General features: G+C 44.1%; 3 protein-coding genes and 1 non-coding gene across 5 annotated transcripts; 2 read left to right on the forward strand and 2 right to left on the reverse strand.

Annotated features, from left to right (window-relative positions):
• Positions 1–503: 503 nt before the first annotated feature.
• LOC128754665 (Krueppel-like factor 3) lies at positions 504–13,485 on the forward strand. The gene is made up of 6 exons (XM_053857463.1): positions 504–674; positions 7,624–7,684; positions 7,958–8,477; positions 8,722–8,869; positions 10,801–10,967; positions 12,040–13,485. Exons 2-6 carry the CDS (start codon positions 7,643–7,645, stop codon positions 12,219–12,221), a joined length of 1,059 nt encoding a protein of 352 aa, XP_053713438.1. The 5' UTR covers positions 504–674; positions 7,624–7,642; the 3' UTR covers positions 12,222–13,485.
• A 914-nt stretch (positions 13,486–14,399) lies between these two features.
• On the reverse strand, positions 14,400–14,471 carry trnap-agg (transfer RNA proline (anticodon AGG)). The gene has a single exon. It is a non-coding gene; the product is annotated as a tRNA-Pro (tRNA).
• Positions 14,472–14,757: 286 nt separating this feature from the next.
• On the forward strand, positions 14,758–21,234 carry LOC128754270 (protein NOXP20-like). Of its 2 annotated transcripts, XM_053856767.1 has the most exons (13): positions 14,758–14,920; positions 16,018–16,323; positions 16,719–16,803; positions 16,892–17,103; positions 17,716–17,850; positions 18,292–18,444; positions 18,516–18,651; positions 18,977–19,062; positions 19,774–19,956; positions 20,026–20,165; positions 20,264–20,336; positions 20,433–20,486; positions 20,761–21,234. In XM_053856767.1, exons 2-13 carry the CDS (start codon positions 16,024–16,026, stop codon positions 20,884–20,886), a joined length of 1,683 nt encoding a protein of 560 aa, XP_053712742.1. In that variant the 5' UTR covers positions 14,758–14,920; positions 16,018–16,023; the 3' UTR covers positions 20,887–21,234. The 2 variants fall into 2 exon arrangements, with proteins under 2 accessions (XP_053712742.1, XP_053712743.1); XM_053856768.1 differs by lacking the exon at positions 16,719–16,803 and having other exon boundaries at positions 16,867–17,103.
• A 189-nt stretch (positions 21,235–21,423) lies between these two features.
• LOC128754581 (uncharacterized) lies at positions 21,424–25,406 on the reverse strand. Its single transcript, XM_053857295.1, has 10 exons — positions 25,207–25,406; positions 24,765–25,010; positions 23,839–24,096; positions 23,613–23,723; positions 23,494–23,544; positions 23,110–23,145; positions 23,002–23,046; positions 22,903–22,935; positions 22,786–22,833; positions 21,424–22,701 (listed from the first exon to the last, which is right to left on the reverse strand). Exons 1-10 carry the CDS (start codon positions 25,322–25,324, stop codon positions 22,637–22,639), a joined length of 1,011 nt encoding a protein of 336 aa, XP_053713270.1. The 5' UTR covers positions 25,325–25,406; the 3' UTR covers positions 21,424–22,636.
• Positions 25,407–25,717: the final 311 nt, after the last annotated feature.

Consider the following 25,717-nt stretch of genomic DNA (forward strand, 5'->3'; position numbering starts at 1 on the left):
TTTTTTACAGTATTTTTTTGCCCGTTTCTCACAGCAGTGAATTGCATTTGACAGATAAATGTTTAATAATAAAACATATCAATGTAGTTTTATAGTAATGTATCTGTAATTAAAATGATTTTCAAATGTAGGAAACAGGACACGTAGAATTGCATTTTAACTCATGTATAAAGTAGATGACTTAAACTTAAACAGATTTGTAATTTTCCTTATTCTAGCTCTTAAATTTTACTTCTTTTTTGTTTTAATTACATGTATTTATTTAGTTTGTTTGTGTTACTCGGTACAGTACATTTGTACAAAGTACATTCGTATTGTTTGTTCAGCTGTCTCTTATAATGCAGACTGAACAACAACTTGATATTAGCCAACTATAGTGAACAAGCATCTGCTCAACTTGAGAGGAAGTGCACTCCGCGCGACCCCGCCCTGGTCCCGCCCAACGGCCCGACCCCGTGGAGAAAACGGACAGCGGATCATGTGACAGGAGCAGAGCGTGAGCACCGCAGACGGCCGATACACACTCATCCCGAGTTTCGTCATTTTCGGTGGACTTGTTTTTCAGACTTGCTGTCACAGACTGCGCCACTTCTTTCGGGAATTAATAGAGTTCGGAGCCGCTTATCCCGGCAGCAGCGGAAGCAGAGGTCCAACTACAGGAACGGAACCACAGAGTGAGTGGGACCCGCAGAGTGTGTCTCGGCTATTGTGAAATTAACGGGGTGCTTAGAACCTTTGCTGTAGATCTGCCTCAATGGCCACTGGATACAAACGTGGTCATGTTCAATCTGTGTGATCCACTTCCTTCATTTAAATTTCTTATCAGATTGTTTCGTGAGAACTGAAGTTATTTAAGAGTGCGAGATTTTCACATCTTGCTTACACTTTATTTTGTCTCAATTTTGTTTCTCCAGAGCCCTTCAAAGTTTTTTTTCCAATGTAATTATTTTTCTTTTATCAAAAATCTTGCCAACGATTACCATCATTTGGAGATTAGTTTTAAAAAAAGTAATAACTGTATAACTGAATTGTGGGACATTTACTGTCCAGTCCTGCCGTCCATGTCATGTGTGTTAAAACTAGATTTGTACTGACATTTTAAATCCCCTTGAGTCGTGATCTTAGTTCGCCTTTGGTTCCTGTAGTCTAGCATAGGTGAGGCACATGAGAGGTTCCTTTGCTAGCGTGCAGGTGCAGCATTGCCGTCTTTGATGAGACATGGCTTCAGTTTGCTCCACACTGAGACTCTTAGGACTTTCTACCTTCTTAAAAGAAGAGAAGAGATGCCTGTATGTGCACTGGAGTTTGACCAGTCAAGACAGAAGTATGAAAAGGAGCTCTCTATCCAGCGTCTGGAGCTGCTCTGAAGTCAGAACAATGAGTGTCGGAAGCGACAGGTGTGTGTGTGTGTCGGGTGGCACCTGAGCCGCCCGGCCCCTCCTCATCCTTCACAGTCCACATCTCCTTCCCGCTGCTGGTGGGCGTGTGTTTCTCTCGGTCTCTGTCTCTCTGTTTCCTGTGCTTTGTTTCAAGGCTGAGGCTTGCGTCACACATTCCACTTGGCATATGAAGCCCTTATCCTGTTTAGAGCCTGGAGTGAGAGCGAAACAGGGAGAGAGGAGGGGGCAAGAGGGATGTTGGGGGGGTGGAATGAGGGCGCCCTCTCAGCCTCTATTTGTTTCAGCAAGAGTGTTTATGACTATTCACCATGTCTTGTTTGTTGTCCTTGCACACAGAGAACACCATCCGTTCGTCTCTATTTCTGAACGTTGATCTTATCTAGGGGAACAAAAAGCACACACAAAAAAGGCCATGTCCTGGGGAACATTTGGGCTAAACATTAAGCCGCTGATGCTCTGTAAGTGGAAGCGAAGCACAGTATGGACGTGGGCCAGACGTGAACTTTAAAAGCCCTTACGTGTTGCCAGACCTTCTCCATGCCAACACCGGCTCCCACAGTGCCCGAACGTCTCTCGACCCACTGGGTCGGACCACTTTGAGAGCCACCGCGCCCCTGTCTCATGTTTGAGGCTCACAAAAGTTTTGTCATACTTTGGTGGAAACCCACTTTGCTCTTTTCCCAGTTTCTGTCTCAACCTTGTTCTTTCCACTTACATTTCGACATAGTTTGCTCGGAGCGGCTGTTTTCTTTACACTTTCTCTCCTTCCATTACCCCCTCTCTCCTCTCATTCTTTGGGTATGAGGAGGTACGCTGTTGTTAGGGGGGGTCGGACAGGAAACCACAGGCCCCCCGCAGCAGCTCTTGCCTTCTCCTCCTCCCTCTCTTCTTTACACCCCCTGACCCATCACACGGAGTGGAAATAATAACAGCCAGGCTGAAGTCTGAGGGCTTCCGCTCCTCCGCTAGGTCCTCCGGGGCAGACCCTCTCCTCCCGGACCCTCTGTCGTCTGGAAAGCTTCAACCCTTTGCTCTCTTTGACAAGTTTGTTAAGAGGTGTGCATGCATGTCGATGTCAGATGATTGCGGGCTCAGAAGTGTGTTTGTGTGCCTGATGATGGATCCTGTTTCCTCTCCCCTGCTCTTGGCCCCCACTAGCTTCCCCCTGAGGTCTTCAGGCTGCAGGAGAGGGTCTCGGCTCAAGTTTGACCGCTTCGCTTGGAGTCGTTGAGGAATGGCGCCAAAAACAGTAGACATGCAGTCATAAAGTTTCAGGGCTAAATATGGTGTACTTACGCACGACTCAATGCTCAACTCTCTCTCGCTCTTTCTGAATCGTAGAAAAGAAGCTGCCCGTGACCTAAACATCTCATCTACATCCAGAATCACAGCAGCGCTAAGCTAGTACCTTGCATTCCTGCATCTGCATTGACATAAAGGTTGTGAGTTAACTGAGGGGAAAGTCCTTGTTTAAAGAGTAGTGTGAGAATCCAAGTTATTTAAGTGAGTACAATTTAAAAAATACATCTAAAACATCTTAATATGGATGATAGCAAGTACATTAAATTGGAAAGCTCTAAGAGAAACTCATTTTACTTGAAATAGCCAAATATAATCTCCAAACAAAGATGATACTTGGCTTAGTATTTCTTTCAAAGGACTGTCCAGATGTTAGGTTTAGCAAGATTTAATATTTATCTCTGGCTGTTGCCATGAGCTCACTGTAGTGCCTGAAAAACCAAATAAAAATTAAATTGTGAAAATCAGAATCAGCAAATACTGTTACTAATATATGGAATCATAAACCTGTTGTTCAGTTATGGTGCATAATAAGTGAGTAGTAAGTTTTTGTTCATTTTACGGTTTGAGGATGAACATTGCTTTTTTAAGATTAATGTTCCTCAATTCAAACATGGGAAATTTTGATATTTTCTCTGTTCAAATGCTACGAAATCTGATGTTCTTGCACAGGGCTGGATTACCGCTGATTATCTCTTTTAATAATGACTTTAATAATGAAATGAAACCACTGATTCAAGCTCAGCTCGACTGAAAGGCTGGTTACGGGAGATGGAGGTGAAGGGGTACTAGCTGGCCGCCTTGTTGAGTCATCCTGAGGGGGTCATGTTGCGGGGTGTGACGATGCAGTGAGGCATGGGTCAGTCCGCAGCAACATGTGCTGCTTCACTCTGTGTGGATCATGTTCTGGAGCTCAGCAGCAGAGCGGGTGAAAGCGGGGGGTAAAGCGAGGAGGGGAGTCTGTGGTGTGTGTGTGTGTGTTGCTTGTTCTTGGACAAAGCTGTTGTCTAGAGGTTTCTGGTCTCTCTGGTGATCTCATCATCTACGGCCCTTTACTGTGCGTGTGTGTGTGTGAGTCTGTAATAATTTAGTCCGCTTTGTGAGTTACTGTGTCCATTCTGTTGAGCTAGCAGAAACTTTGTGTGTATCTGTGTGTGCACAGTTGCGTTTGTGTCTATGCTCGAGTGGAGCGCCAGTAGCCACAATATTTTCCCTCTTCTGTCACATTGTTCTATATCATGCACAGAGAAGTGTGTGTGTTTGTGCGGTTCAGATAGGAAAAGCGGTGAAGGGTGAGTGGGGGGGTCGGGAGAGGGTTGAGGAAGTGTTTATCGAGTGGGTTGGGATTGAGTACACAGTAGCTCCACTGACCTAGAAGGACAATATTTGCTGACCACACTTGACATGCACAAACACACACACACACACATACGTTGCACACTGATGATTACGAAATTCACTTGTGGAATAGCTTTTGTGTGTCCCTTTGCCGGTCACCAATCCAGTGTTTTTATAAATCTTATGTGGCAGGGTTCGCAGCAGTGCTGTATCGTAACAAGAACTGCCCCCCATCTTGACCAGCCTCTCCCATTTACGAAAACTCACTCTATGATGCGGCTTGTGCCCAGAGTTGTTCAAACCAACCCAGCCTCGCTGCCATGGCGTGATATATTGACTTTGGGAAATTGACTTTTGCGTCTTATACTGACGAAAAAAGCAGCCTTCAGTGTTGCATGTTGACGCATTAGGCTTTCAATTGAAGCACATGTTGGGGTTAGGTAAGAAATTGGATGAGGCTCCCTTCATTCTACATACAGCAACGTGTCAATTGCTGTCTAAAGCCCGTCAAACTGCTTTGCGTTTCAGTCATGGTAGCAGTATATTACGCCATGGCAGTGAGGATGTGGCCTTTGTGGAAAATGTTGGTGAGGCGATTGCATGGTGTTAAGTTTTGACCTAAGAAATAGAAGAAGAAGTGTGTCACGTGTGTCTGTGTCGACATCTGAAGTGCACTATCCTGAGGCGTCTGTAATTCTACGTCCGTCCTGTAGAGGTCCTTGTGGTAACTGGACCAAGTGCGTAACAAAAAAGCAGCAAGTTTCAATGCGCCTATTATTGAACATTTTCAACAAATACTACTGCACATCACCTTACTTGCATACTGCAATGTATCACTTTGTTATGTCTGTATTGGAATGTGCGTCGTATCGCCTGATTCCAGCCAATACACAGCTCTAGACCCCAGAGAATGTAGAACGTGTGCCATTTTAGTCATGAAAACAGCAACATCGGCCAAAAACCATGCGTCTCATTGAGAGGCTGGTGCCGGTCCTATGCACGGCCTACATTTTCTCTTGCTGCAGTATGCTTTGCTTTAATGAATCTCATTGTAGTCAAGAGCTGCCTGTGCGGAACTTGCGTTGAAAACTGATGGTTGGAGCTGAGAAGTGGTTCATGAATCCATTCCAGCTTCCAAATGTTTCTTCACATCAGCATTTGAGAGCAACATACAATTACTAGCCATAAAGGATGATGTCATCTGTGTGTGATACTGAGGAAACTCGTAAAATGTCCTGATGAAACTTCAGTCTCGGGGCGGTTGGGCTTGAAAGACTGTCTGTTGCAACAGTGTATTCGTCTTCTTTGTCTTTCGAAGCTTCCCAGGAAGAGTTGCCACAGTCTGCCTTTTTATGAACCTTCCTGGTTCCACTCTCCTTTATCCTGGTCTTTGTCCCTCGCTCCTCCCCACGCGTCCAAACCATCACCTCTCTTGTGTGTGTCTTTGGGTGTTCTCGAGAAAATTGTCGCTTCACAGTGTCATCATTGAATGTATCCACTCATAGTTGATTCATTACTTGGCTTCAGTTCAGGTTTTAAATGCTCACTCTCTTGTTGATCTGGGGAAGAGTCGCACTGCTGTCTCTTGGCGTCTGATATCTCAGACGTTGATAATGATTTGCTCCTGACTGAAGAGCAGCTCTGTCAACAAGTTTCAATTTGCTCTCTCTGTTTACTAAGCCAGTGTGGGTCGGACTGTGGTAGGTTTGTAGTTACACGTTTCTTAAGGTCGCCCCTCCAGCGGCGGCGATGGTCCGCTGTGGTAATGTCATGAGTTCCACACACGATATGGCCTGCAGGAACTCCTGTGAGGCGGTTGAGTTTACATGGCAGCACTCAAAAGACTTTTCGCTCCACCAGTACGCATATGCAACATCATGTTCCCTTTGACTTGAAACATTCTGTGGGGAGGTTGTCTTTTCGAGGTGTACACTAAACATCGGTGCTATATATAGGCCGAAATGATAGAAACATTATTTTAAAATCATGTTTCTGTCACATACAAAAGGCTCTTATAATACCATCATTATTGTGCTGTACTTATTTTGTTGTTGTTATAGTGCTGTCTTACATTGACATGACAATATTGATACATAGTACTATGATGATATACGAGGGTTTAATTTTAGTTAAACCAAAATATTAGTTTTTAAAAACTTTAATTGTGAATGATTTAACATGATGCTGAATAGATAAATTTATTATATAACATTATTTGAATTAATATTTTTCTCAAGTTTTATAACTTCTAATAAAAAGTGGCGATTTACTGTCGGAGCCATGTTGGTCTTGAGACGTGATTCATGAACACGGTTGGTTGCCATCACATGCTCCCTCCTATAGCACAAGTGGGTCAGCTCTGGTGGTGTTTGTGCTCCCTCGCTGCTCTTATTGCCAAATTCATGACCCAGTATAGAACAACGGCTTGACCTCAAACTGAACCGCCAAACAATTCAAGCCCAGATTAAAAAAGGCACACACAGCCTCCACCTGACTCTTTGTTTCTCTGGAGCCGAGTCAGGGCGAGGCCGCCGCCGCCGCCGCCGTCATGTTCACACCCTTCCTGACCCAGCCGACATCCTGCCCCGGCTCACGGCCTGCACATGTGCTTATTTGTCACATGTTTGTTAATAATTAAATCCTGCCTTTCTCTGGACTGTGTACTCAATGGTTAGGGTTACTTTCACAACCGACGCCAACACAACGGAACTATTGAGTAAATGGAGCCAGCTTTTCCCACAAACACACAACAGGATGTGTGTTAATAATTGTCATTCTCTGACGGGAGCCCATCCCCGGGGCTGTCGCGTCACACACATGCCATTTTTGCAGCCGTGTGTCTCACTCACTGACTGCCTCGGCCACACAGCCGTGCAATAGATATGTGATCAGTGTGAGGTGAAGGCTGGAGCTGTGAGGAGGGCAGGGAGAGCAAAAATGTCACCTTGTCTGCCGTGATTTACGGTGAGAAGTCAGACTTCAGGCACCTATACTTAGCCAGACACACCCTGCGAATCCTCCGATTTTTGGGTGTGTTTGTGAGACTGTCGCTTCCGCTCTTGAGTCATCACTTATTAATGACTGTAAAGCCATTAATAAGCCCTTATATATAAACACCGTAATTGTCTTACTAAAAACGGAACATTAAAAAGTCCTCTGTTTTTAACCATTTGTTGTTTTGTTGCCCGGTATTAAGTATTCAACTGCCCTACGTTAACATTATTTGACAGTAAGATTGTGGATTTTTTACATTTAAATTGATTATGATTAATGTAAATCGTGTAGCAGCTAAGACAAGTCAAGAACAATGTCTCATAAACAAGTTTTTATTAAAAGTATTTGGACGAATGTTTGGTGTGTGGCCATTCAAGGCAGATGTGGAAGGAAACGGAGATCATTCATCTTCAGTTTAGTGCTCCTTCTGACATAATAAACGTTACACTGTCATTCAAATTCACGGGTCATAAAGTGAAGGTTGTCTCCCGACGCTGGTCCTCATGACTCAGCTTGACACGTCCCTTTCCTCGGCCACTTGCCGAAGCCAGTCACCTGGATCCAGGGTCTAAAGCTGTGTTTTGATCTGCAGGTGCCTGGCCCGAGCAGCCATGCTGATGTATGACTACCCTCTGAAGACAGACATGGAGACGGTAAGTGTGTTTGTGCACTGTTCATGTCTGGGCTTGTTCCCTTCCCTAACTTTGACCTATACACACACAACACTGTTAGGTGTCTAGACAATCTGGTTCCCACATTCCGTCTCTTCCTGGACAAACAGGCCGCTGCTCTACTGCGGACATTTGCATACAATGACACTTCCCAGCAGCAGTGGAGTGGAAACTCACACTCACTCTGGTGTGAAGCTGAAAAACAGGTCTCCAGCTTGCCCGCTATCTGACTGGTCTTCATCTGCTCCTTCGCAGTCCTTCTTCTCATCTTTGGTGAAAACCCCAGAGCAGTACGGCGTCATCTTCCCCCACCCGGCCCACATCTACCACCCGACGCACATGCACGCGTTCGCTCAGTCCCCCAGCAACCCGCCGCACGCGCAGCTGGAGCCAGTGGACCTGTCGCTCAGCAAGCGCTCCACCTCGTCCTCCTCCCCTCCCTGCTCCTCCTCCTCCTCTCCAGCCTCCTCACAGAGCTCCCCACCGTCCCCATACAGCTCAGGGAACCGCTCCTCCCCTCGGTGCTCACCTCAGCTGTCCCACATGCGATCCTCGCCCTCCCACGTTATCCCGCCGCCCACAGCATCGCTGTCCTACCCCACCGTGGTGGCTCCCCTCATCAGCTCCAGCTCAGGTAAAGGGGTCATGATGTCTCCCGTCATGGTGCCATTGTCCGTCCTCTACCCCTCCCCCCTGCACCTGCATCAGCCCATCATGGTGAGCCCACACGTCATCACCGAGGAGGACGCGCAGCGGAGCAGAGAACACAAGACAGGTGAGGTGCCCAGTTGAATTTCATATGACGGTAACTGCCGTCTTTGATCACAGGTGGTGATGCTGATTTTATTTCTGTATTTGGTTGCTGCGCTTTACAAACTCAGGCTGTGGTTTGACTCTCTCATGTCTGACGCGACAGACGTCTTCACTGCTCACCTATTCTGACATTAACCAGCCGTTCTCTCGCTGAAGACTCTTGTCTGGTCTTTGGAAGACCTGATGTGTAACTGCGTTCTTTGCAGTCCAAACTACAAACCCGATGGAGCTAACAGGAGAGGAGCTGGACCTGCACAAGTCCATCAAAACAGAACCTCGTCCTGAACTCATCCACGAGCATCACAGCAGCCATGACCTGAAGTCCACAGCCATCCGGATACAGCGGGAGTTTGAGTGAGTCCAGACCCTCATGTGTATAATGGACCATTCGATTGGCTTCATATCACGTCTTCCTACTCTCGAAGAAATAACTGTATGCTGGTAACACATGTCATAGTCCAAGAATGTTTGGTAGTGTGTATTATACTTCGGCTGTGTGGCCCCGCCCTCCTGCATCCTGTAGTTATCAGGGTGTACACACTGTCAGGGCGTTGTTTTCACCCTGCCAACCATGCGGGTGGAACTACTTTCATCATCCCTTTGGTGCGTGAGAATTCATGCATAGATGCACCGCAACTCACCGGAGCACAGTACAGTATGTGTGGTGATGCTGTAAAGCTACCACGTAGCCCGTGCTGCCAAATGGTGAAGTTTGAGGAGGGTGTGCAGGTACGCTGACTTGTGTCTACGTGTGTGTGTTAAGTCTTAAGGGATATTTGGCACATTCCTCCACTGATTGTGGAGTGATTCATGTTTCAACACTGAGCACCTGCTATCAACTGCCACACACAAGCACGCACGAAAACACACGTGCAGCCAGACGCCCTCATCACACACACACTCACACACATACATGTTATGTTTTTATGTTTTGCGGGGACATTTCATTGACTTTCATGCTTTCCCCTCCGTCCCCACCTAAACCTAACCATCCAAAACAAGTGGCTCACCTAAACCAGGGCCTAAACCGAGCTTAAATTCAATTCTAATGTCCCTGTTATTTTGAAATTTTGATTCTAAAATTGAGGCTTAACCTTGTAGGGACTGGCAATGGGTCCCCACAAGTATAGCTATACATTACATTATATACACACACACACACACACACACACCTGTTTTGTTGTGTTTCTGTCCTTGTGGGGACATAACCCTAAACCTAACCATTCAAAATACATGGCTCACCTTAACCAGGACTTTGAACCAAACTTAGGCTTAACCTCGTAGGGTCCAGCCAAATGTCCCCACAAAGTTAAATAGTCCAACTAGGGGTGAAGGTTGAACGGCCCTCAAAAGGGTAGTGTTTTGTCAAGAATTGGTCCCCACAAAGTAGGATAAACAAGCCCACACACGCACAGGCCCTCAGAAACAGACACACCCAGAATCACAACCATACAGTTGACTCTCAGAGGATCAAGTGCACTGAAAGTACATGCACAACTATCTGACTGAAATACAATCTTTCGACTCCTGTGTTGTGGGAGCTCTCGCACACTCAAGCGCGCACACACACACACACACGCACACACACACACACGCATGTGTATTCACATGTTTTCCAGAATACTGAAATAAGCTGTCACACACAACAGAACTCAGTAAAATGAATGTATATCCAAGCATAGACTCACTACCGGCGTATTCACTACAGCACTGTTGTGTTTCTTTCAGTCTTGAAATATTAACACTCACTCATGGAGAGACACGCTCTCACTTCGCCAGTCAAATCACACTCACAAATAAAACAAGCTGACACAGGAACTGACTAACATATAGATAATACCATAGGTGTATGCACAAAATCACGACAGTGTAATCTGCCTATACTTCACTGACACAAGTGAACACATGAGGATCAGCAGAACAAACATGCTAAAGTGTGTGTCACGTGTAGCTGCACACAAACTACTTGTTGTTGTCCTTGAAGAAGCACGTACACTCGCGCAGAGATGCTCCAATACTACGGGTGCACTTGCACTACTTCAACTCATAGGGGAGTGTCGCTGACCTCATCTGTTGATGATGGAAATGGAGAGGCAGCTGAGGCTAGTTTGGCCAGTATTGAGGAGCGCTGACGCAGCTGCCTGGAACCAGTCAGGTGGAGCCAACTTCCTTCTCAGTAGACGTTCTTTCTCCTCAGGAAGTCAGAGGGAACTGGATCGCTGCTCCGACAGGACAGCAGCGCCCTCTGCCGGATTGTTTTCTAACCCGCCTCTGTCTTTCTGCAGGGGAAACAATCCATCCGTCATAGTTCACTCCCGAACCAGTCACCCTCTGCCCGCAGACTCTCCAGACTCTCTGAAGAAGAGACGGATCCATCGCTGTGACTTCAACGGCTGCAACAAAGTCTACACCAAGAGCTCGCACCTTAAAGCACACCGCCGCACGCATACCGGTGAGATGTGCTTGCTAACTCTGCTGGCTGTAGCTTCCACAGCAGCTCGCTGGCTTTAGTTGAGGAGGTCTCAGCTTGCTAAACTGGTATGGGACACGTGTCTAACTCTTGGCTTGGCTCGGCCGTTCATTGGCCCCTCACATGACCGGTTAGTTCTGGTTTAAATAAACCTGTCTCACAAGACAAAACCTCCGTTTTCTAATCTTCTACTTGGGACCTCAGGCAACACATTACATCTTTCCCGATGATGATGTCATGAGTTCCTCCCAAAACAGGATGAGTCTAGACTTATTAATGAGTGAAAAACAGCTTTCACGCATCAGTCCATGGATCTTTTTGAACGTGTTGACTGTGTTAATGATCAATTTGATGCTGTTGATTATGTGACAAAAAGTCATTATACAGTTTTATGTACCCTGTATTATTAAATAAATAAATTTATTATTATCTCCTTTTAGACAATTTCCTGTTACACAATCAGGGAAAATTATGAATCTATTTTAGACTACATTTCAGATAGACATTAAATAAAATCGTATTTTTGGGAACAGAAATGATAAATATGATATAAATTTAAAGAAATCCAGAAAATGCCTACATTTGATGCAGGTAAATGGGATTTGGGTTTCTTTTGCTGATATTGTCCTTCAGTTCTGAACACCGATATCAGATTCTGTTTAAACTACTTTTACCTGTGGAGGAACAATGTTTACAGACTTTAATGTGAATGTAGTTCGGCCAGTGACTTGGTGTGTTTGGCATTTTAGAGTGTGAGACGTGGCACAGGTAAAAATGATTTGACTCTAGAGTGTGTCCCATGTGACAATGAAAGCATTTATTGAACCTGATTCTGTAGAAAGGACTTCTCGTGAAAGCATCTGAAGACGGTTATTATCTATCAACTGAAAGCAGGAGCGGGCGCCTTGCTTGCCACTTAAAATAACAGTTAGTCAATGAAGAAGAAGCAGGAGGGCTTGTTGCGAGCCAGCCATTCCAATATAAATCTCTTCCTGAAAACACCCTGGCTGTGCGGCAACCTGTTGTTGACCGTTCTGTGCCTTCCTGGTTGCAGGTGAGAAACCCTACAGGTGCATGTGGGAAGGCTGCACATGGAAGTTTGCTCGCTCCGATGAGCTGACGAGACACTTCCGCAAACACACAGGAGTCAAACCCTTCCAGTGTCCTGACTGTGAACGCAGCTTCTCCCGCTCTGACCACCTGGCCCTGCACAAGAAACGTCACCTCCTGGTGTGAAGGTTGCCGCTGGACTCTTGAACAACATGCCTTGGACTGGGGAAGGACAGTTGCTCAGGGGGGATTTGACACTTTGTATCTCTGTAACTGTGGGTGTTTTATCGGGCCAGGGATCCGTCCAGGCTCTAAAGGAACTTCAGCAGCTCAGCTGGCCTGAGTGTAGCGCCCTCCTTTGGCTCTTGCTTGAAGCACACAAAGCTTGATCATATATCTGTTCCTCTGCCTGCGATATTGTTCACAAGCTATGCAAACATAATGTGAAACTCTCCGGAATGTATCCCTCCACAGCCAGCGTGGATGTAACAGACGTCCACTCATATCTCCACACACCACACCTGCCTCTTCTTCATGAAGTAGAACGGAATCAGTGAAAAAGAAGCTCACATTTCTTGTACATAAGTTGCAGTCAGCAGTAGGTTTCAGTGGGTTCAACTCTCGATGTTGGTGTTATTAAAATGTGAATGTTTTGCCGCGGGGCATTGATGCTGTGGGGAGGAAGTGATGCCACAGTTGGTTTCATGTTGGTCATCGTCACTACTCGTCGTGAAGTGTGATATCCAGTTCACCGTGATCAATTTGGGCTCTCCATGGTGACAGTTTTGTTTCTACAAGTCACTTCTGAACAGGCTGGAATCATCTGTCTCCAGCAAATATGTCCAGTCAGTCGAAAACCGTGATCCATCAGCACTGAACATTTGCTTTGATCCACCTACAGGTGACGTCCGCGCTCCAATGTTTTACACATCAACTTGACGCCACTTCCTGTCTTCGAGTTTGCACTTTATACACAAAACATTCCAAATTTATTTGAGTTTTTTTCTCCGTCATACATCTGCCGGTCAGTTGTGCACAGAGTTTCACATGCAATTACTGTCAAGCGTATCCGCTCAGTGGATCGGCTCTCGGATTTTCTTCGCCATTTTTACATGTATGAGTTTGTTGACGACTAATATAAGTGGTAATATATATATATATATATATAAATATATATACAGTATATATATGTATATTTTATGTGATTATTAGACTGAACGGGCAATAAAGGTTTCTATTAAGCATGATTTTTGATACTCTCATATCAATGGCTATTACACATTTTTATAAAACTGTGCCTTTACTCAACTTTTTTCCACCTGTGTTGCTCATTCAAAGGGAACCTGATGAACTGTGAATCGTGTGCAGGTCTATTTGCCATTCCGCATTTATTTGAAAAAGAATACTCTCACCTCTTAATAAACATATTAATATTATTCACAGAAAGGAATATTGTGTGGATCTTTGACTGTTCACCTGTACTGCTGCAGGGCTGTTGCATCCTCTGTCATCCTGCAACTTATGAGTCATCACTACCAGTCAGCCTGGTGACAGGTTTCCTCTTCATGCTCTCCATGACCACATCCATGACCCTCACTGTCTCTTAACCATGTGGAGCTATTTCACAGCTTATGGGTTTGAATTCCTCATTCTCAGGAATGGCTGGAATAATTCAGAAAAATATGTAAAAATAAATATTACTGGAAATAAAGGTGGAGATATACGCATCATTATCTTGCCTCTACTGTATATCTTTGTATAGCCATATAATTCATTCTTACTTATATTGATTATAATAATATTTAATGATGTTTATAATGATTATAATTCCAGTTGTGGCATGTCATGTAGTGAAAAAAAACAAAACAAAATGAAAACTTCATAAAATACAATACAGTCACTCAATAAAGATAAACGATTATTATCATGAGTAATAATATTCACCTTGCATGTGAAGGTTAGTGAGATGATTTTTTTTTCTTAAATACATAAAAAAAGAGGACCACACACTTTTACCCAATGAACTGAGCTCCTCAGCTCGCCTCCAGAAGCGATGTTCCCAACCGCAGTGCTCTCTGTGTTGTACAGTAGAACGCGGTGCCAAAGCAGGATCTGGAACAAGCACGTCATTGGCGGTGCTCATGATGGGGCCACGGACCCATGGACACACTGAAGAACGTGATGTTGGATGAAGAGGCTCGCTCTCACTCTCACGAAGTAGCGCACCTTAAACCTGACTGCATTCATTTAAAGTACTGCTGGCAACATGTTTTTAAAACTGCTTTTATTTTTTTCTTTCATTTAAATTGTCGACCTAATTTGGAGAATCACAGAATGATTTTTCCAACGGAGATTAAAAAAGGTGGGCTCGTCCGGGATTTGAACCCGGGACCTCTCGCACCCTAAGCGAGAATCATACCCCTAGACCAACGAGCCGCTGTGCATCACCGGCCAGTGTCACGACTTAAGTATACGCCAAACCTTTTCAAACCATTACAACGTTATTTTAAGTTTTGATATGACCGTTGGAGGAATGCATTTTTGACGACGTTTATTTTGTTGAGGCACTGCCAATCATTTGACTCACTCTCTTCATAAATGCGGCTCTGGGTAGTGCAGGGAAGACAAGGCCTACTTTGCTTTTCGGTAGAACAACCAAGATAAAACAGCTGCACCCGTTTAATGTACTCAATCGATACCGTGTATTGTGTGCTCGGTAATAAGGGAAAACGGTCATCATTCGCAGCCTCGGTCACGCGGCGGACGCGAGGTTCTGTGCGGGAGGGAGGAACTATCTTGCGTCCGTCCAGTCTCTGTCGAGGTCGGAACTCTACCCCGGCCTGCCGACGTGGCGGGGCGGAAGAGGAGCCGCTGGTACCGAGCGGGTGAGCTGCACTGTCACGCTGTCTTCAACTTCATTGTTGCCATTGTTTGTCGCTGCAGATAGTTGAGAAATAACCTCACGTCAACTACAGTAGTTTTGAGCTAACAGCCCGGAAGATGTCAATGAAGTAATGGATCATTTTGTCACGTCTCCTCGCGACTGACTTGACTTTGTTTACAAAAAGATGCAAAGCAGCTGCAGAAATGTTCGCGCAATATGTAGAAGTTATCTTTTTTTTTTTTCTCCCAGTGTGTGATGTATCGGTCTGTTTCAGTTCAGAGTTTGGCTGAATTAACCCCCTTTTAAATATGCGAAAAGTCTGTTTCGTTTAGCTAGAACGAAGCCTTATCAGCACCTTTTTTTATTAGTATAGATTAAAAAACACTTAATATTCGTGGTGATTTATAATAAACTGTTTAGATCGATGATGAGAACGTCTACAGTACAACAAGTGGACAGAGGTGGGCGCTACAGAGCACAGTATTTACTGCTTCAGTGCTTAAGTTTCATTCAATTAAAAATACAAGAAACGTTTTAACAGGATAATCACAGGGGTAAATTCTTTGGCACAATATGGCGATAGCTTTTATTATAGTTTATTTTGTCTTCAATATTCCACACCTAAATGTTGTTACGTTGCTGTCGTGCAATTGGCAGATGATGTGTGTATATATACTTGTATTTCTGCTTATTGTGTGAGTGTTGAGCGTGCACTTTTAAAACTCTTAACTGCTCGGTAAAAATGATCAACTGTGTGCTGAATTTGGCTGCACGCCACAGTATCTGTAAATTGAACATCAGTATTCCTCAGTGACTTGAGCAGTTCTTAGACCAGCCGTTATTGATGCACATGGTAATCTTGACTGAAACGTGTCTGGACTTCATGCTGGTGATGTGTTGCTCTAGCACAAAAGGTCACTTCAGTCCAAATAAGATCTGTTTGGAAACCACTCACTTACTCTTCTTAGATTATTCTATTTTTTTATTTAATCATTGTCTTGGGGTTGATTAAGTTGCAGCATGTTTTTAAACTAAATCAAAAAATTATATTTTGAACCTCAAGTTTGAAGGCTGAAACTCTGTCTTACTTCAATCCAGATCATCATGTCTGAAGCAGCCCAGTCAGCTGGAGACACTCTCCCTCCAACAGATGACACATCTCCCACCGAGGCTGTCAGTGACCCTGGCTCAGACCAAGAAGTGCTGCCGGTGGTCACACAGCCCTCAGCGGCACCACAGCCTGCAGTTGTGCTGGACAGGGAGGACCTCGCTCCCCCTGAGCAGAAGTCTGCGATGGAGGACGCGGCTCTTTCAAGCACATCAGAGTCCAAGGGTCATGAGATCGAATGCGATCAACCAGTGAGCCTGGAGGAAGACGCAGACGCTGCTGGCCACGAGGGGGAGGTTTGTTTAAATCTGATCATTTGGTGTTCTGAGCTACTCGGTGGGTCCTCTTCACAGCAGCAAACTTCCTTGATCATGCGCCTTACTCACATGTCTCCTTTGTCCTCCTTTCATACAGTACATGCATGAACCTCAGTGGTTGTCCAAGCCATGTGAGGCTGGACTCTCTAATACACTCCTTTCTAAACTAGCCCTTTCCAGTCATGTCTATTGGGAGACTGAACTCCTTCACACTGCCACTTCTGCTTCTTGTCTTTGTGACAGAGTCGGTAAACTCTGCATCATGGCAGCTGCTGTTGCATGAACTTTCTCTCCCACTCTGGCCAATGCCACTTTATTTTACTCCATTCATGCTGTCCATCTGTATGAATAGATTCTGATGTGTTTGTGTTCAGAGCGCAGCTGAGGAGCCGGAGAAGGGCTGGGGTGGCTGGGGTTCATGGGGCAAGTCTCTTCTCAGCAGCGCCACCTCCACAGTTGGTATGTGTTTGTGTGGTTTTTTTATACTCCATTCTCTTGTGCTTTTTCCCTGACTTGACTCAGCGTGTTTTTTCAAATGCGTGGACAGGTCAGAGTCTGTCCTCTGTGAAAGTGAAGGCAGGAGAAGCTCTGCGCCTTCACAGGACCTCTGTGGGAGAAGAGGCCAGAGAGGAGGAGGAGGAGAGATCAGAGAGGAGAGATGGAGGAGGAGAAATAGAGGATGTCTCCAGCCCCACAGTCTCATCTGCTGCTGTAAACAGAGGCGTCTTCTCCACCATTACCAATGCAGTGCAGAACACTGTAAGTCAAGAGAGAGGAGTTGAAATAAGAAATAAATCAGTAACAGCAAACTGTTCTTAAAACAAAATTAGGATCTTAACGCCTCCTGTGAACACATGGACAAAGTCTGTGTCAACGTATTATTAAAAAGTAAGGACACAGTAAAGAGAGAGAATATAAGAGAAATCAATGATTCTAAGGTTTCAAATATTTTTTTTGTTTATAAGATACAATATTCTGTCACATGAATCTTCTAAGAAAATAATCTAGACTCTGAGCTCAATATGAATTATATTTTTTGTTATTAAAATTGATGTCATTTCTCAATGATTTTCTGTGTGTGTAGACACGGGCAAAAACAACAACAAAAGTATGCACATGACACATTATTACGAAGAAAATGCTCTTTTTTTTGTCAAAATTCAACATACGGACAAGGGAAGGTTGAGAAAAAAAATCAGCAAGTGGATGAATTTTTGCTTTTTCAGCGTCTTGTATTTATAGGTCAATTAATACATGTAAATAATGAAAAAATCCAGTCCAGTCCATAACTTCCAAAAACTTGAGCTTTATTCCAATGTTCTACTCCTCTATTCTGGGTGTCCATTTGTTCTTCTTTTCTCTGTCCGTCAGGGCAAGACCATGATCAGTGGTGGCCTCGATGCTCTGGAGTTCATCGGAAAGAAAACAATGACTGTCCTCGCTGAGAGTGACCCTGGATTCAAGAAGACCAAGATTCTGATGCAGAAGACTGCGTCACTGAGCCAGGCACGTGTCAAGCGGAGGAGATTTTCTTTTGATCTCCCCACCTGGTGATGCGACCTTCCTTTGGCAAAAGTTACATAAGCCACAGGCATCATTCATCAGGGAGAGAGTGAAATGGAACAGGGCTTTTCTGCCTCTTTTGCTGTGATTTTCTTTTCTCAGAGAGTGCTCCCACCTTATAACATTCTTGTTTTGGTGCTGACTAAAAATGAGTTCATATTACGTTTTAAGTTGGTGAACAACTTAGTTTGAGTCCTTTGTTTGGAGGAGTTTCTTTACTCTCTGTCATGGTCACTGAACCTGTGTGTGTCTGCCCCTGGTCATGCTCTGTTGACATCATCTGGGGTTAGATGGATTACGTCTGAGCCAACCTGAGACAGGCATGATCCTAGCTTACATGTCAGCATCCATCTTAGCAGCTGTTTTCTCTGTCTTTGTATCCAGTTGTTGAAGGAAGCCAAAGAGAAGGAGCGAGCTCGTCTGAGCAGTCAGCAGATCAACGCTCCCACTGCTCACTACGGGATTCTCTTTGACGACTACCAAGGTCTGTCACACCTGGAGGCGCTGGAGATTCTGTCCAATGAGAGTGAAGTGAAGGTGGGCTTCACATAGACAGCCTACCTGCCTCTTAGACTTGCCTGTTAGGTTGAATGTTTCTCTTGCTGTAGGTGCAAGCCTTCCTCTCCTCGCTGACAGAGGAAGAGCAGGAGGAGGTGAAGAAAGAGCTGATCGCCATTAAAGACATCTTCATGCGCTCAGAGGAGGAACAGAGCAGCAAAGATGAATCAGAGACAAAGGACAATGGTAATATGAACCAACCTGAATGAGCCACCTCAAGACAGGTTTCCTAAATGGTATTGTCTTGACGTATTTGTACAAATTTCACGACCAGAGATCAGCATTTACTGCTCAACAAAATTCACGACACCCATTATGATGAGCTTCACAAATCATAAGTGAGATGCAGAGTGCTTTGGCTCAGAATCAAGCTGCTGCAGTCCAGACAAATCATGGGCGTAATATAGTGAAGCAGGACATAAAACTAAAGCCTGCACTCATTTTTCATGGTATGTCTTTATCTGCTGAAGCTTGCTTTCATATAACATGTTTATGTCTTGTTTTCTGTCAGCGCCGAGAGCAGAGGAGTTTGTGAGTGTTCTCACTGAGCTGCTGTTCGAGCTACATGTTGCTGCAACACCAGACAAACTCAACAAGGTGATGCAAGCCTCGAATACATGTTGCTTTTGAACGCACTTCCACTCATTTCTTCAGCGTTAGATTGCAGGGAACACAATCTTTCCCTGGATCCGGATGGTTGTCCAGAACGCCATCTAATCGTCCTTTCTGTTATAGACTTTCCCCAAATATTTCAGCGAAGACCACCATTCACATTTTGGCAGATGCCAGCCGTTTATTATTAATATACATAGTGTTAATTGGAACATGCAGAGTGTAATGAGCTCTAGTGGACAGTAGATGGCAGTAGCGCTGCCGAGTTCATTTAAGACACAAGAGCGGTGTGAAGAAGAAAGGAATATGTGACAACTTCAAAACATTTTTTCCCACCCAATTTGTCCCCAAAATGATAATTTCTTTAAGTGATTCGATTTCATGTTGTTTTTATGAAATGTAAATATCATTTTTTTTACCTGAGATAACGGGGGGCTGATTGCATGAGGACTGTCTACTGAAGATCAATGGCCAGACTAAACAAATTCTGTCGTAAATGAAAACAAACTTGGTTAGTGCTGTTCCAAACAGCTGATTTGGAGTTATTCTCTTTATTACACATACGTATTAGGAGCACAATATCTCTCCTCTCCACTCTGTGATCGGCAGAGGTTGTAATTGTACTTGGATTGTGAAAGGACCTCACATATTATTTGGACATTTCTCAAGGCCACTGACGCAGTTGTGTGTTTGCAGGCTCGGATGAGAGCGTACGATTGGGTGAAGAAGGTAGAAGAGCCTGTCACTACAGAAAGTGTTGACATGGAAATGTTTGACACTGCGGCTGAAGGAGACAGTAAACCTGACCTGGATAAAGATAAGGAAAAGCAAGAAGCAAAAGACGAAACAGAGGGAACTATGGACCCCAAATCTGTCGAGGTAACCTAACCTACATTTCTTCGTAGATTACCGGTATTCATGTGCTGTGCTTGTTCTCTGCTACACCAGGTGGTCTACCTGTCTTCTGTGGGCAGCCTGGCGGAAGTCACAGCACGCAGTATCGAGCAGCTCCACAAGGTGGCAGAACTGATCCTCCACGGCCAGGAGCAGGAGAAACCCGCTAGGGATCAGGCCCTCGTCCTCACCAGGTGTGTAAGAAACTCAATTCATACCTGTGTTTTTTCAGAAACTGGTTACAAGCTCATTTGAAAAAGCCTGAATAAGGATTTGAAATGTCTCATTGCAGGTTAACGTGTGCCATGTGTAAAGAGGTGGACAGTTTGACCAAGAAGTTCTCCGACACATTAATTCTTGTTGGGGTACGTGCTCAGTTGTGTGTGAACATTTTTCATGTCATTTATGAGGCGCCATTCATCGTGGTGTGGGTCAGTGATAACCTCTGGTATCTCATTCAGGGTCAGAGGAAAGCTGAGGAGCTGAATCCACTGGTGGATATTGTTCTTGTGGAGGTGAGAAACTTCTCTTTTCAGCATTTGAGGTTGCCAAACCTGGCCTAAACCAGCTGGCCTCTGGTTGTATCCATGTCCACATTAGAACTTCTGATCAGGTTGATCACTCTTGTTGATCCTTGCTGCGTTCATGATTTCCAGTGGTGAGCAGGGGGCGTGACTCCCACATTATTCCCAGGAGATGAATCGATCACCACTCAAGGCACCTGTGTGAAATCCCTCCAGTGGTCTGCGTGACACAATATCACTGATCCTGATGTTTGCTTTCTCTCAGGGCTCCAACAGCACCACTTACATCCAAAACGCATTTCAGCTGCTGTTGCCAGTACTGCAGATCGCACACCTCCGGAACCAACAGAGCAGAACCTCCACGGAACCATCTCCAGAGACGCAGCAATAACACACACATCACCTTCTCATCTGCTTGTCTAAATATATGTCTGTATATATGTGCCTCTCCAAATAATAAACTAACACGATTAGCTCTACAAAGATGATTAATATACAACTGTGACGGCAGTTTACCACTTATTTACCCTGGTTTGAGTTGGGGAAGCTGAACTTTATGATCTTGGGTGATACTCTAAAAAGCTGGACCAAAGCAACTGTTTTGCAAACCTAAAATGTTTTTGCACTCCTTATTGACGCTTGTCGTGTCACTTCACTTCTCAGCAAATTGTTTTGTAATTACTGTGTTTTTATGTTAAATGCGAGAAACGTTAACTGTGTTTGACAGAACTATTAATGATGGAGACGTTAATTATAATTGTGTTTTGTTCTCACACAAATAAAAAAACTCATCTTGAAACTTGAGAATTTTTATTAAGTAAAAATGAAAAACTGGAAATGTTTTTTCTTACACCCATATTAAATAGAGTAGAGACTACAATTGCACACATACACATATATATATGAGTGTGTGTGTCTGTACGAAAACATGAATGTAGTTGGACCGTCTCAGTGAAAGCACAAGTACATAATAGGATGCTATCACATAAATGCAGGTCTATGACAATGGACTTTTAAGAGGGTTTTAAAGGTGGTGGTAGATGTTTTGAATCTTCTCGAGCAGACTGTTCTACAGTTGAAGATCCCTGACAAGAAAGGCTTTGCCACTTTTTAGGTCCTGACTTGGCAACAACTACAGTTGCAGAGACCCATCAGAGGCCCCTGACTGGCTCATAGAGAGTCAGCATTTCCACAATATACTAGAGGGCCAGTTCCAAATGAACTTAAAAAGTCATCCATAAAATTCTGAAGTGGATTTTAAACTGGTCTGGACTGGTAGCCACTGGAAACACCTCTATGGAGCCTGTAAGAGGTTTGTGTAGAGGGGCCAGTCTGGACCTCTTTACTCAAGTTGCTGCCATTGCGACCTGACCTCAGATAAGCAGAATAAAATGGATGTTGATTGTAATATATCCTCATGACCCTCATGAGTGAGAGACATAGACACATACATGGAAGCCATGTCTGAGGTTTATTCCAACCCAGATCACGTGACCAAATGTACATAAGTCTTCACACACCTCGGGATGAAGCATACATATTACTGAATAGGTTACATACATATTATCTGGAACCATTTAACAAGTAATTGTTATCTCTAAGACCTTGGTCTTGATTTGTGTTGAAAAAAAAAACATAGGTGTATGTAGGTGTATTCAGACGTGTTTCAGTGCAATATTCTACTGTTGAGACAACATCCAGCCTTTCAACTTCCAGATGATTCACGGTCTCCCTCACAGATCTGGTCATGTTAAGCTGTTGCTGCGTGATATGGTGAAATGGTCTGTCAGTCAGTTGGAGTCAAAGCCCTGGTTGGCATCACCCCTTTTCTTTTCTGTCACTCTCTGCTTTTATCGAGATAAATGACTGTAGGCACAGTTGATATTGGGCCGAAAAATATTAGCCAACCTTCCCATCATCTGTCAGATGTCCTCAGTCATGCATCAGCGTAGCTTCAGCCCTGCATACAAAACCACCTACAGTGCTGTCTGACATTTACTGCTTCAGAACTGAGTTGGACACAGGTGAGTAAAGACGGAAACCCTGATCGAATGCGTCTAGTGAAAATCATGCTCTTTATGTCAGACACGTTCAGATCTGGAAGACCTGCTGTCAGGTTGCATTTCTCTCACCGCTGTCCCTCAGCAGCTCTGCTGTTCGGTGTCGCCGGAGGTGGAGGAGGACTGACTGCGGTGATGAAGATACGCTGAAGGGTGAAAGAATGGACGCAGGAGAAGGTGAATGAAACTAAGTTTGGCAGACAGCAACTGCTGTGACAAGAAGAGCTTACCGTTTTCATAGCAGCTGTCGCTTCCAACCAGCAGAATTTCTACGTCCTCTAACAATGTGGCACAGAAGAACATCAATCCACTACGCACTGTTTATAAATCAGTTGAACATAATGTACCTGAAACTTCAACCTCTTGAATGGGGTCTAGACCTGACAACACAACGCTGGCTGTTAGAATAACTTCATAATATCAACAGCACAATTTCAGATACTGACCTGATGCTAGCCTCAGAGAGTCTGGGGTGTGAGTCTCGGCCCTCCCTTTAAATCAAAACGATAAATCAAACCATGCCTTCCAAATGATGGATTTCACCAATAAGCTACCTTTTGAAGTCTGGTTTGAGGTATAGTTTCCTTTTTCTGCAAGAGAAAATCAAACACATTCTTGAAGTCAGTGCTTCATCACAGAACAGCATGTGACCACCACTCTCGCTCCTGTTCTGACCATTTATTTTAATAGTCATTTATTTGATGTTTTCAAAATATTTTTTCCTGTTTTGGGGGTCAATAATAATTTTTTTTTCAACCTTTTGGATTAATATTTCACCTGAATTATCGAGATACAAAGCATCCAAGTCTCAATAGAAAAGAAAAATGCTCAGAACCATTGGAGACTGACTTGAAATGGGATTGGGATTTTTTCCAGAGAAGAACTACTGGTCCTATTTGTAAGTCAGTGGGGTCAGTTGGGGTGACAAATATAAATACCTGTCAGCAGCATGCCAGTAAAGTCTCCATCACGAAGCTCCTTTGATCTTTCTAAGAGAAATGAAAACATATCTCTCCTACTTGCATTTGAAGTGCTCAGACAGTGATTTTTGTCTTACTGCGTCTGCGCTCCTTCTTGTAGATTTGACCAAGAATCGCAGAAGCCATGGTCAACACAGCCACACACAGCAGAACCAGCCACAGGACTCTGAACACAGAATGCCAGTCATCTGGACAGGAAAAGAGAGGGGTTTCAATGTGAAGAAAAGCCCTGCTTCCATCGAAACAGAACACTGATGACCAATTTCCTGGTGAACTGCATTGCTGTCTGACCCTCCTACCAACCTCTTGGCTCCAGTTTCATCCCCCTGTCTGCTGCGCCGAGGAGGGTTTGATTGGAGATCCAGAGCAAGCAGGACTTAACCTTGTCTCTCCCAGAGAGCACACAGCAGTGAAATGCCTCCATGAGATCTTCATCCCTCTCCTCCTCTTCCTCATCAGGAAGGTGTAGCTGGAGGGAGCTTCGATTGTTCCAGCCGTACAGGGTGAGATTGAGGAACTCTTTATCCCTCAGTTGGACCTCCACCAGTACTTCAAGATATCCTTTTGGAGAAGCATATATATAACAATAACAATAACAAGCCAATGTAAATGGTGAAATTTTATCTATTTAGCTGCAGCGTGACAGCTGGTATCACAACATTAGCTCAACGTCATAACATAAATAAGACTCATGTAATAGCAGCATATTAGCATGTTATTATTCGTCACTTGTAATGATAGCATTAGCATATTAGCAGTACATGCTAACATGGGGAAGGTCACCAAAGTTCACTCTAAACAACACCATTATTTCTGATAATTAAAAGCAAGTAATTCGTTTAGTAATGGTTCATATGTGTTCCCCAATCTGAAGTGTTAGGTTTAAGCTTCGAAGAATCCCGCTGAAAAAAAGAATTTGGGAAGACCAAATTATGTTGACACATCGTAGTTATTTATTATTGATGTATTATTACTTTTTTTAAAATACGCTACCAGAAAGCAGACCTGTTTTAAATGCTGTATCTTTGTATTTTCACTGTTAAACCTTCCTGGCATCAGAAGTTCCATCAGTTTGTGTGATTTAAGTTCCTCTTCTTCTTCTTTCTCTTGAAAACCAAAGCTTGGGTTTGTAGCATAATATCTGAAGTGCAGTTCTAGAAAGTTCAGCTCTGATCTGCTTTGCAGAGTTGTCATCTGTACATGGCTCAAGTTGGTTCAGAAACTCCTACCTGATGATGAGAAGCCGATCTGCACTTCCTCCATGACACCATAAGTTTTGCACGTAAACTTAAGATGCGCGTTGTTTCCGGCTGTGACCGATCGACTGACTGTCTGAACACAGGCCTGCTGCCAGGTTTCTCCTCCTGTAGTATCATTGAGGTTGTCCATACTCTTTGATCCATCTCCAACTTTCCCTACTTGACTCTGTTGCTCACAGTGTCTACAAGGTAGACAGGACAACTTTACTCTTCCCACTGAAAGGGAACATATTTACTTTAGTATGAAAATAAGTATTAGTAGTAATACATGTTTTACTGAACAGGAAGTGATCACGCAGTACAAATGGTCCAGACTGAGGGGTGGTGAAAGAGATCCAGTCAAGCTTATGATCAGAAATAGCAATGCCATCTGACTGAAAATCTAGAATCAGACAGCGTTCAGAGGACTGACCTTTGTCTGTAATGAAGAACTCTGGAATGCAGATGAGGAAAGCGATGAGACCCAGGATCAGGAGTTTCAGTAGCGCCGCTCTGGTCATGACCAAACTATCGATCTTACACGGAAACATACATCACCACATCACCACCGAAAATAAAATATTTTTCACCACCAATGTCCGCTTTCATATGCACGTAAAGGCAATGGTTGAATTCCAGATAATTCAAAGAAGGAAACTACCACCTGTCATCTTGGGCAGGCTGCTTAAAAATGTTTGAGCTCCACGTGTTCGACGACTGCAACACTTCCTTTTTCACTTCCTGCCATGTACTGAGAAAGAGAGCCTCATTCCGACATAAGTGAGTAAAAGTATTTGATTGTGGGATCTGTCCGATGATATACCTGGTGCAGACTCATATGCCGCTATGTTTCTTCTTATTATATTTGTTGTGGTTTGTTGTTATGTTTTGGAGCATGACTCCATACTTTTGTATTGAATGGAAACAGAACAATCTTCACACAA

The sequence above is a fragment of the Synchiropus splendidus genome, chromosome 2 (assembly GCF_027744825.2).
Source record: "Synchiropus splendidus isolate RoL2022-P1 chromosome 2, RoL_Sspl_1.0, whole genome shotgun sequence".
Lineage (NCBI taxonomy): Eukaryota > Metazoa > Chordata > Actinopteri > Syngnathiformes > Callionymidae > Synchiropus > Synchiropus splendidus.